General features: G+C 37.9%; 1 protein-coding gene across 11 annotated transcripts in view; it reads right to left on the reverse strand.

The window, feature by feature from the left end:
• Positions 1-11,423, reverse strand: part of ubap2l (ubiquitin associated protein 2-like) — a 28,056-nt gene extending 16,633 nt beyond the window's left edge. For 4 of the 11 annotated variants that reach the window (XM_079591344.1, XM_079591340.1, XM_079591345.1 and 1 more), the window contains exons 1-7: positions 11,158-11,341; positions 9,443-9,580; positions 7,042-7,119; positions 5,939-6,049; positions 5,013-5,187; positions 4,278-4,373; positions 2,127-2,172 (exon numbers count right to left, since the gene is read on the reverse strand). In XM_079591344.1, the coding sequence (XP_079447470.1) occupies positions 2,127-2,172; positions 4,278-4,373; positions 5,013-5,187; positions 5,939-6,049; positions 7,042-7,119; positions 9,443-9,538 (602 nt within the window). In that variant the 5' untranslated portion in view covers positions 9,539-9,580; positions 11,158-11,341. Of the gene's footprint in view, positions 1-2,126; positions 2,173-4,277; positions 4,374-5,012; positions 5,188-5,938; positions 6,050-7,041; positions 7,120-9,442; positions 9,581-10,045; positions 10,069-10,618; positions 10,761-11,157 lie in introns of those variants that run through there. The other 7 variants (XM_079591347.1, XM_079591341.1, XM_079591339.1 and 4 more) reach the window with 5 other exon arrangements.
• Between the last annotated feature and the right edge of the window lie 1,036 nt (positions 11,424-12,459).

Consider the following 12,459-nt stretch of genomic DNA (forward strand, 5'->3'; position numbering starts at 1 on the left):
ATGTAACTACTGACAAAAATAACTTAATTGTACATTTATTATTTAAACATTATATTGCAATAAAACTACCATCAATACTAAAAATATTTATAATTAAATTAACCATATCTGCTCAATTTGTTCAATGAGGCTTCTCAGTGGAGCATGAGGGTTTTATTTGGGAAAACTGTGTGATGGCCATTTAATGAATATAACTGACAAATGCAGATACATTACCGTTCAAAAGCTTAGGGTTGTGAAAACAAAAAGTAACAATAGTAACTATAGAACAACAGAAACATTTAACTAAGTTTAAATGCAGGTAGGTAGTAGAACATAAAAGCTGTTTGGTAAGCGGAAAGCATGGCTTCCCTCTGGTACCCTTACGGATGTCCTGATTGGGAAACGTACCGTATTATGCTCAAAGTAAGGTCCTTTTTTGTATATTCACAGATTGACTATAGAAATCATATTTCATTGTTTTTGAAGTTTATACTAATGTTTGTTAATATTTTGTTTGTAGAAGGACTCCTTTTACCTACCCTCTTTAGTTGTACCACATTTGCTACTGCATGATATTTGGTGAAAATAGAAAGGAGTCTGTGCCAATCATTGTATCTTATTGCCTTTTTCTGCTTGTTTCTGGAATTGCTGTGTGGATTATTGAATCTGCTTTGGACACTTACCAGTGTTTAACTAATTTACATCTACATTGTCTACAAGGTTTCTTCTTTCATCTATGGAAACATTTCTTTCTTAATATTGAAAACATTTTTTCAGGATTCATTGATGGATAGAAAGCTCAAAAAGAAAAGCAATTTTTTGTAACATTACAAACATCTTTATAAATTAAATTAATGCATACTTGCTAACTAAAAGTATTAATTTCTTTATGATATCTTACTGAGCCCAAACTTTTGAACGGTATTGTAATACTTCACCCCAAGGTAATTCACTCAATATAATTGGTTTTCACTACGTTTAATGGAAGTGATGGTATGTATAAGAAAATGTGAGGGCTTAGCAGAGCTTCACTTCAACATGTAACAACATTGTCCATTTTCTCTCAAAATATGACTGCCATAAACATTCCATACCCCGAGGAGGCGTTTTGCATAAACGTAATGATAATTCTACATTTTCAAAAGGTTGACCTTTCTACCGCCCACCCTAGTTGCCATGAAACAATTTAATGAACGCTGTAAATCAACAAGCCTAAAAGGGCATAGCACCAAAAAGCAGCAAATAAACCCACAATAGCTCTTAAGCCTCGTTCAGACCGTCAGTCCAAATCAGTTTTTTATGCATATCTGATTGAAATACGATCAGATCTAGCAAGTGTGAATGACGAATAATCACAAGAAATTAGATTTTTATAAGTCTGTTTCGAGGTACATTCATGTGGTTTTGAAATCTGCATTTCTGGAAATCCGTTTCAGTCCGACTGCTCTGATTGGATTTTGCGTGATTTACGTGACTTGCATTGCAAGTGCAGGACGAGCAGAAAGTGACAATATAACAGAATTGTTTTGAGACCGGCGGCGACGAGAGCATTAAAGAAATGAACGTTTCTGCCACTGCCTCATAAGACACAGTAGTCCAGTGTGGTGGCCACACATCGTCATGATGTAAATAAGACAGCATCTGTATTGCAAACACCTCCATGTTGTGGTTGTTGTGTTTGGCATATACCTACCAACGCAATGTCATTGCAATAGAAACCAATGCAGATATTCCAGAATACTAGTGGCATTGGACACACAAATCGGATCCGAACAATTGTGATACACAACGTGGACAGTAAATAATTTTAGATCAGATTCCAATCAGATACACATAATCGGATTTGGACTGACAGTGTGAACGTAGCCTTACTTACCTGGTTAAACTTCTGCATGGAAAACACATTAAAAACTTTAAGGTTTACAGACTAATGCACATACAGTCTCAAGATAAGCACACCAGCAGGCCTTACACCCAGAACAGCACTTTATGCTAAAAACTTGTGGCATACCTTTAACAGTTTTTGAAGCAAAAGTTATCCATTTTACTAGCTAGCTGAACACCATCAGCGTTTGCCAGAACTGGGAGATCTTTAGTGTACATGCAAAAAGAGGAATGACCTGGATGGAGGCACACAAACTTACCCCATGCCCTGAGCCGAAAACCTCCCTCCTCGTCTTCCAGCTCCACCTGCAGGAAAGGAGGATAGTCAAACCAAAACACATCACCATATTTATTTGTTAATCACTACTACAGCTGGACGATATGGCCAAAAATAATAAATCACAGTAAAAATGTTCATATGTCAATAACGATAATTATCACGAAAAATGTCAAATCTTAATTTTCCTCAAGTTTAAAGGCAGATTTTTGCTCCCAAGTGAAAGTTGTAGAAACCAGACCGTTAATTGTGGTTTTAAATTATTCTTTATAGTCAGAACATGACAAAGGTGTCACTTATTTGAATTCTTTACTTTTCTAGTCATTTTCCCTTAAAATAAATATCCTAGTAGAAACATTTTATTTCATCATTTCTGGATGTGCTAATGGTTGATAATGTTTCAAGTCATGAAACAGGTTTGTGTTGCATCTTTTTGCAGGGCAGGCTGCAATATTAATTTTACATATTTTCCCTTTTAGAAATGCACTTTTGACTAGGGATGGCGAAAACTAAAAAAATTCTTGACCGACCACCGAGCCTAATTAGCCGGTTGAAACCGGTTAACCGATTAGTTTAAAATATGCTACGCTATTTGAAATAACAGCCATTTCGAGCCGCGCCTGCAATTTCACAACTCTGTCGCATCTCTCCGCCGCTCTGCCTCCCGCTCACACACACACACACACACGGCGCCGGCGGCGCCCTTCCACTCACGTCACTTTTTTAAAATCCCCAGCAGCGTGACACATGAGTCCCGCAAACGCGGTGCCGAGGAGCTTGTATGTAATCGGCGGACTAATGGCTCCTTAGTTTCGAAATGGTTTGGGTACAAGGTGATCACGTTGAAAATAAAGGCGTTTGTCTAGCGTTAGAAGCTCATTTGAAACATTGCCGCGGCTCATTTCAGAAAATGACAGCTCCGAACCGAAGAGACGCCGCTTTAGTTTGAGGTAGTGCTAACAATAATAAAGAAAGATGATGATCATCATCACCTTATCTGTTACCACTGAAATGTATTTGTAATGTATTTTCATATTTAAGCACTGTATCACTATCACTGTATTTTCTGCACGCTTCCTCCTGTCGTCTGCGCTGGCTCTAACCTCGAGTGTGTTAGCCTGTAGCCTTTACTTTCTGCAAACCTTGTGAGCGCGTGAACCCAAACGCTGTGACCTCGCGCCGAATGTTTTTATTGGTTTATTAAGTACAAACGGGCGAGTTATGAAAGATTGAGTGAGAGGGATTTGTTCACTTCACACAAAAAGATATTGGAATGAGATGCTAACTGTAGTAGCGTTTAGTCCACTGTCTATAATAGACTAATTTAGAGATCACTTTTTTTTTTTTTTTTTCGACTGCCGAAAACTTTGATCGGTTAACGTTGATACGGTCAACCATCGGTCAAACGGTCATCGGTTAACATCCCTACTTTTGACAGTAGGTTGAGTTAAGATGTAGTAAATGTATGTTTGTTAACAAAAACATTAAGATCTGTAAAAATTGTAACAACCTCATTTTTATATGGTAAAACATTAGTTATTAAAATTAACCATTGGTCTTCCATAGTAGCATACATTTAGATCATGATAACCAGTTAAATCCACACATATAGCACCTCAATATCATGGTAAAATGTAGCTATATGTTTCTATGGTATTTGTATGAAAAATAGTAGCCTAAATGCATCTAGTATGGCGATTTGTAGATTCTTCTTCCGACCATCACTGCGCAGTGTAAAAGCCTTCCGGCTATCACTGTGCAGTGTTTCTCCTGTTTGTCAGCGCCATTTCATCTGGCTTTAAACTAGTTTAAATCAGAGACATTTGTGCTCTTCGCTGAATTTAAGCGCTTCTCGCTGGATCTCACAGCGCTGTTAAGTGGTCGGGTTACAGACCGTTCAGAGAGTAAACGCATCTACTATAGTAAGCTCGTGCTGCGCTGCCTTTGAGCGGAGTGGATAAATGGTCCGTGGGGTGCAGTTCAAATGAGTGGCTCCATTTCGTTACACTTTTGGTGCATTAAACATCAAACATTTTTCGTACCCATTATCTGTTTATCAAGGAAAATTGTATCGCGATAATTAACATTTTAGTTTTATCATTTAGCCCTAATCACAACCAATAGTAGTACTTGCCTCTTCCTCTGCCCCTTCCCCGACGGCCTCGCTCCATTCCTCTGCCAGCAACTCCACCTGCCTTGGCCCCATCTAACCCATTTTCCTGACCACGGACTAAAGAGAGGGAACAAAGGATGAAATAAGTTGAGAAATATACATGAGAGAATACATATAAATACGGTCCCTTTAAGTCTCAATTAGTTGTTTTAAAATACACTCCTAAAAAGACAACTTGAAAGTTTGAGGTTTCCAGATATCTCAACGCTGCTAAACGCATTTAAATCCATTTTGCTTGGACTTTATCCTTGCTTGCACTTAAATACTTGCATAAATTGGCATGCAAGCTTTACTTAGTTAAAGTTAAAAGCAGTAAAATCATCAAAAAATTGCTGCTGCACAGAGCAACAAAGTGTTGGCAAACTTTCACACATTTTATGATTAGTTCTGGGTTTAGGAATAATAGCATATATTCTGCTTTTTCATTACCTGGGCAGCCCAAGTTTCTGATTTACATGTTTTTTTCAAGTTTTGTAAAGTGAGTTTACAAGACTTGAGTCAAGTATATGAGCCTTATGTTGCTCTTAATCTCAGACTGAGGCTGAGAGAGAGTATCCGGTAGCAGCTCAAACTTTACTGTGGCACACACTATCCCTTCAGCACTATAGAGAGAGCAGTGATGGGTTTGTGGCGTGCTGCTGTCAGTCTCAAAAAAGAGAAATATTGAGTGTCAACATAAGTGTTCTCTCCACTCACACTCTCGTCCGCGACTGGCTCCACGGCCCCTCCGCGGGGCCCCTCCTCTGCGACGTGCCACATCTCTTTCTCCTCCTCTATCGCGATTCTCTTTTCCTTCATCTCCTCCCTCTGTCTGTGTGCTTTCCTTCTGACCTGAAACTCCTTTTTTCTTCCCAACCATCTCCCAAGAGTCCTGCAAAGCAAAAAGGCAAATTTAACATGGGAAACTTAAGAGGAATTGAAAAAGAAAGATTTGAGAAATGTGATACTTTGAATCCAGTCTAAATAATAACAATATTTGATGGACAGTTTAAGGGGTCCTTTCACACTGGCAGTTCAAAAGGGGGCGTTTTAGTTGATGGCGACTTTATTAGTCAAACAAAATTGATGACCATGATGATTTAACGGGGATACGAGCAAGAGTGAGCATGCAGTGTAATCATGCATATTAAGTGCAATCTGACGGGGAAATTAATGGTTAGCAATCTACCGTCTCCTCAAAAGAGTCCCTTTGCAAAGCAGCAGAAAGCTGCCTTCTTGCAACGCACATACAGTAGATGCAAGTGTCATTCACTCTGCTGCACATGATTGCACCAAATTAATAAAACAATATATTGAACCACGTCCTGTTTTCTATCATGTTTGTGATGACAAGATGAAATGAAAACGATAGAATGAAGTATGAAACCAGACCAACACCATAGTAAAAGTGTTAGTTAAATTAAAATTTAATCATTTTCAGTAATTGAAATAAGAAAAAAATATTACATAAACTTTGGCAACTAACTGAAAATGTTTAAGTTGAAGGAAATGACTAAACATACATTAATAAATATACACACACACACACACACCTCAAAGAATGATCAAGAGACAGATATTTAGGCCATTTCATTTCTCTTACAAACAAACCTTTCCACCTCTAAACTCAAGCCTGAACTCACAGTGTCAGGGCTGCCCTCCAACAGGATGTTGATGGCTCTGTTGACGTCTCCATTGCAGTCGTGAAGCGCTATCATGGACTCATCCTGATCCTTTCCTGTGATGTCAACCAGCTGGAAAAAACAATAAGTAGCATGTAAACTCTAGCGATGGGGAAAAAGAATTGCGAGTACTGTGCATAATTTTACCACAAGGTCTGCACTTACAATGCAGGAAATAATTTGAAATCTTTCATTCAGACTGTAATTTCACAAACAGCGCAAGTAAATCTGTCCTACATCAATCTCTCTTTCTCTTTGACACGTGCAGTGAGTGTAAACGAAGTGCCTTCTCGCACATTTCTGAACTCGGATAATGCTAAGTAAACATGTTAATTCGACACGCAAATACCATCTCACTGTATCTGCATGATTAGAATCTGTCTATATAATGGAATATCAACACTGCCAGAGTCCTTGTTCATTATCCATCAGACGAATATGAAGATGTGAAATAGACTGAGAACTTTATCTTATTAGATAAAAACATATGTGGATAAAGCTTTTTTGGTAAGGTTTCCTTTAGGGGATATTTGCAGTTTTAAAAAAGTTAATAAAAATCACAGTGTGTTATTACAATACTCAGCAAATCGCAAAACGTTTAAAAATCGCAATATGTATAGTAAGAAAGGTGATGTTTCATATCCTCTGGGGATTCCCACCCCTAGTAAACTCCAAATGGGTGTGTGACAACAAGAAAACGATGGAACCATTGAGTGAACTGACGTGTCTGAGCCTTATGTTGCTCTCCAACTCAGAGTGAGACTGAGAGAGAGTATCCGGTAGCAGCACAAACTTTACTTTTGCACATATGGTCCCCATCAGAGCTATAATGAAAGCAGTGAGGGAATTTTTGTGTGCATCTGTCTGAAAATGAAACTGCAGGTACAAGCGCATCAGAAATATCCCAAGGAAAAACTAATTAGAAGCTATGGTCAAGCCATTTGCCCCAAAAAATATTATATGTTTTTTTTTCTGTATTGTAGGGACCATTTGACAATGGGATGGGGGTAACGCACAACCTGCCAATATTTTCTGTGAGCCAAACTGTTGAGATGCCTTCTCACCTGTTTGACCTTCTCCTCAAAGTCTGCATCATTATGGTCCGAGATCATCTGCGCGAGTCGGATCTGCTCAGCAGTGGCCTGAATAAACAAAAAGGAGAAAATAATTTAGGTTGATAGAGGATTTAATGACAATTGCGAAACATTCAGCAATAATTATAGGTTCAAACCAAAAACTGTCAATCATACATATCCCTTTCATCTCAATACTTAAAAAAAAATGTCATACCTTCAAAATTAGTGTATTAATGGTTAGCTTGTATTTTTTTGCACTCATTTACGGATCAAATATTATCTTTAACACCAGCTGGATTCTTGCGTATATTCCAAAATGATCAATCATAAAACTGTTGTCAATATGACATTGCAGCCTAAAGTTTTTATTTTTTTTAAGAAAACCGCTTCTGTTCTTGGGCAGGTGAATTATTTATACTCTGGATATTGATTTGGCAATATTTTACAATCACATCATAACAGTCAAATTGTATAACAATCCATGTGCTTGAAGTGAGCTAGAACGCAGCTAAGGAGAAATAGGTCAGGCATAGCATTTGCTTGGGCATAGATTTATGATTTATTCCTAGAGCCCATAATTTAATTCAGAACATACATAGACGTGATAAACGGCACTGACTCGGGAGCATAAGCCTCAGTCTGATGGATGCCACGGATACTCATTTTCTACCAAAATGGTGCTGGTTCTCATGCCAAAGTTTTTCCGTTTAAACGGTAAACTGCTCGAAAACATAACTGACTACATAAGCTGCCCATAAATGTCACATCACAGATTTGGTCTGACTCTTTAGAACATATTTTAACATCCAAAAGCTAATTATAGTAGTCAACATTTGAAATGGATCAAAACCTTTCAAAGTTATTAGGGCTGGCCGATATGGCCAAAAAAAAAAATCATATCTCAGTATTTTTTGGTTAAACGGCGATATACAATATATATCTTGGTACTTTTTTACATTTTTCTATCTGCATAAAGAAAATCTGTATTTAAAAAAAAATGTTTTTATTTCAAATCCTGCCCAATGATATCCAACAAACAATGTTGATATTGAAGAATATGGAAATAAATAAAGTGAATGTAATGTAGGCTATAAAATATGCAAAAAGGTGGTTAAAAATCACATTACATTCTAAAAACAATATATATCTAATATCAAAAATAATGCTTTTGTTTTTAAATTGACTAAAGGCTAAACTAAAAATTACAACAAAAGCACAAACTAATTAGCCTATATTTGATTACCCTATTAAAATGTCAAATATACGTAGGTTTAAAGTTCTCCAAAAACAAATATTTTAGTCAGAATTATTGCGCTACCATTCTATCGGGCTCCGTCTGTTTGGCTCACATACGCATTCATTCACGGAAGCTTGAATTTTAGCGGAGATTCACTTGCAGAAGGCTCGTCCTCTCCTGACAGTGAAATGGGACATTTGTTTGACTTTCTAACATTTACAGATGGAGAAAATACCTGTGAAATGCATGTTAATCACTGAGGAAAGCACCACATCTGAGCATCTGACAGAGCAAGCTGCTTAAACCTTGTTAACTATATATACTTACCAGATATTTTGAAGCCCTTAATATAAGCTTGTGTCATGTTTAGGACATATTTTACTATGCATTTTCACTGCAGGAGCTCACACTGCATCCTCAGCTATTTTTCAGATGTGCTCGTTTCAAACTACTGTATCGATATATAAATAGTATTGCCTCATTCCAAATATTTTCACACAAAAAAAAGAGACATATCGTACAAACTCGATATACCGCCCAGCCCTAAAAGTTATACATGAATTTTGAACAATACCCGTGCTTCTCTTAGGACAACTTTGATTAACTTTTTTTGATCCACTTCAAATGTTAACTACTTTAGTACCTTAAGACCTCTCAAATTATAAATCAATTCACTCATAAAACATCTGTAATCTGGAAAATAAAAAGTGGCTGGAATTGAGATTAGGCACCCGATTCAACATTTGATGCTTAACTAGGCCGTTATTTTTGCTGCTATTCCTGTGGTGGGTTAAAAGGCTTTGAGGTGCAGCCATATGACGCTATACTTTGTGTTATATTAACTTGGCAGTAAATGACAAGAATTTTTTTTTTTAATTAACGCTGCTGTGTAATGGCAAATTTTAAATCTTTCCCCATTCTGAATCCTGTAATCAATCTCTCGATAATTTCCTTTTTTCAAAAGTCGTCAAACACGATCAGATTTTTTTTCTTTTGCTATTGGACCAAATGTAAACACAAAATTATATTTCCGTTCGTCTCCCGTTCACCGCTAAAGAAGTTTACCCAACAGTGACAACTTCCGCTTCTGAGAAGCCCGGAAATGTGAAAAGTATCCATTTTATCAATAAAAAGTATTGCGTGTAATCTTACCTGGGGCCTCTGCTTGTGCTGTGACTGGCTCTGTGTCTGACCCTGCGTCTGCTCCCAGTTGCCCCGGGCCCGGCTTCCGCCCACTGAAGTCATCATTTACAGTATATACAAATAACAGTATTTACAATGGAATAACGCCTTTAAAAGAGAAACAGATTAAATATGTTATTAACTGCACGCTAAAAATTAAAACAATCCTAAAAACATCACATGGTCTAAGCAAACCATCTTAACATAAAACATGGATGCAAACAAACACGATACACCTTCTGTAGCCATTTTGATTAGCCAAAACTGGAAGTAAACAACGTCACATGTCTGACCTGACGCTCTGCCCATAAAACGACGGCACAACTTTACCAAAACACCGACACAAATTCAATTCCGGGAATTTTGTATTGCGCAATTATTACACGTGAAAACAAAACGGTGTTTACAAGTCAAGCAGCAACAGGTCAACCATGAACGCGCTTCCGGTGCTTAACATCCTCATTTTATCGATATTTTAAAACCACGAGGGGGGAAAAAAAAATCCACAACGCCAGATATATCGACAAAATAACACCAAAAGCAAAACACCTGGTGCAAGTTATGCAATATTACATTTATAGTTGTACCAAACAGCACAGCAGCTCCGCGCATGAGGAAATGCAGGACATGTGGTGGCCGAAAGAAACTGCGCACTTTATAACGCGCACAGAAACAACCAGCGTGACAGAAACACGCGGGACCAGCCGCGGGAAAACAGACGGACGACGTGCGTGAACGGACAAAGCTCAAGAAAAAAGACTTAACGGCCTTTGAACAGGGCGAGGATGTATCTGTCACACTGAGTATGTTGGAGACGTGAAAACAATCACACAGCCCATGGGTAAAGGTGTAGGCACATTGTCAACAAAGATGTGAAGGATTTCATTTGTATTGTCACAATATACCTTATAGTACATTTAAAAAAAACTAACACATAATTTGCTAGATATAACATGGTAATTGCTTAAGAATAGAGGCACTTAAAAGCCATTTGTTTCCATTTCAAAGGCGCATAAAATCGCCTTGTACGTTAAAAAAAAAGTAACGTTAGCCAATCAAGCTGTACAATAGGCATCCAACAGGTAAGTTAACCTACATTACCCGTGGTGCTTAGATCGACATCCTGGGAATCCTTTATTGACTTACCAGTCAAGGAGTAAGCAAATTGTAATCTATTAAACTTAGTTAATAAAAAAAAATCTTCAGAGATGTAGGGCTATGATTGGTCCAGGCGATGGGCCTTGGAAAAGCAACTCGGTATAAACTCAAACAAGCAGATCCAACGATCCTATATGAACACACACATACACACGGTTTTAATAGTCTTAAAGGGTTATTGATGCTTCAAATAATAAATACAAGCTTTGCAGAATGGGTGGCTTCCGCACTGACCGCGTATAATAACCTCATGGCCGGTTATCGAGCATCATTATGCTGCCTGCTGCCCAAATATAAACTTTGCCGGTGGCTAATCAACTATTAAATTTATCAACGAAAATGAAAGGCTGGGCAAATCGTCCGTTAGATTAATCGACACGATAGTAATTATGTTGTTTTAACTGGAAGGCACACGCCCCCCCGGGTGAGGCGCACTCTCGTCAGTTCACATGTGCACTCGACACCGAGGCTTCACCGAGGCCTACAGGCCCCAAATGATACAAAAAATTAACAGGCGAGGTACTAACCAAAGACCAGGCTGGATGTCAGAAATGTGAAGATAACGCCGACCGAAGGAGGCTTTAATATCGACCTCCTAATCAGGCGGAAACAAAACACGAACTCTTTCGCGTCCTAAATCGATTCCCCAATGCCGACAACAAGGCCGAACCGACTCGCGCAGACAATAAGCGAAAGACTCAAAATTTACCTGTTTCTCTTCCAAACTGACACCCGGATCACCGCGTCACGTGGTTTATCGCAGCCACTGCGGCTTCACTCGCAGAGCCCAACCACGTGACGGCTACGTATGAATGCATATATAACAACTTAAACACAATTATGTAATTTGTAACCCTTTAGTTGATGCTGATTATCTTATTATGTGTCTTTGACTCTATATCACAAATACATGTTGGCCTATGGGCCATGGCATATGAATGGAATGGCATACAATGCCTAGCCTACAATAGACATCGGACCTTATTTATTTAATAAACATTAAATACATTAAATAGACAATTGTTTAAAATTAAAATGGTACAGGGTTGCAAATTTAACTGTAGGTCATGGTCAGTAGGTTAACTAGATTGTCACCATTTAGCCTACATACAAACATTTCCCCCCAGTTTTACAGACAAGGCTTAAGCATAGACCCAACTGTTTTAACCTGAAGCAGTTTATATGTCAGTGTCATTGTTATAAAAGCTACTTAAATGTCTTAATTTAACTAAGGCTTAATCCTGGCTTAATCTAAGCCCTGTCTGTGAAACCAGGCCATAATGTGTTTAAAACTTGTTTAAAACTAGCTACTTGTAACACTAGGTTACATTTAGATAGCCTACATGGTTTACTAACTAATGCTTTTTAAAATGGGATATCAAACGGTAGCCTACTGTATTAGAATGTGCCCTAAAACTATTTACCTATGCAATAAAGTATTTGTATAAATGAAAGTGTTTGTTGTACATTTAAAATGTTTAGTTGTACATCTCTCAATCACTGTATTGCATTGTATTAATATTGACCCCCTCAAATAAAACTACAGAGATTTGATCATAAAACTTTGCATTTATAGTGGCTTTCCAGGATTAACGAGCTGTTTATTAATTATTTTAGCTTCATTTCGTATTTCATTTGAAAGACAATGACATTAGTTTCAGTGTTACCGTAGTTCACAGTCCCATCAGTAGATGCCGCTAGTGGTCCGCCCTGAATGTTTACGAGCTCCAGAAAAGTTGTGCACAGACACCCACCTCTTATTAACGGGCTCCTTCAGTAATTTCAGCCAACAAAAATATGAATACAATTAGTAATTGCTACCAAAGATT

The sequence above is a fragment of the Phoxinus phoxinus genome (assembly GCF_949152265.1).
Source record: "Phoxinus phoxinus genome assembly, chromosome: 19".
In the NCBI taxonomy this organism is placed as follows: Eukaryota; Metazoa; Chordata; class Actinopteri; order Cypriniformes; family Leuciscidae; genus Phoxinus; species Phoxinus phoxinus.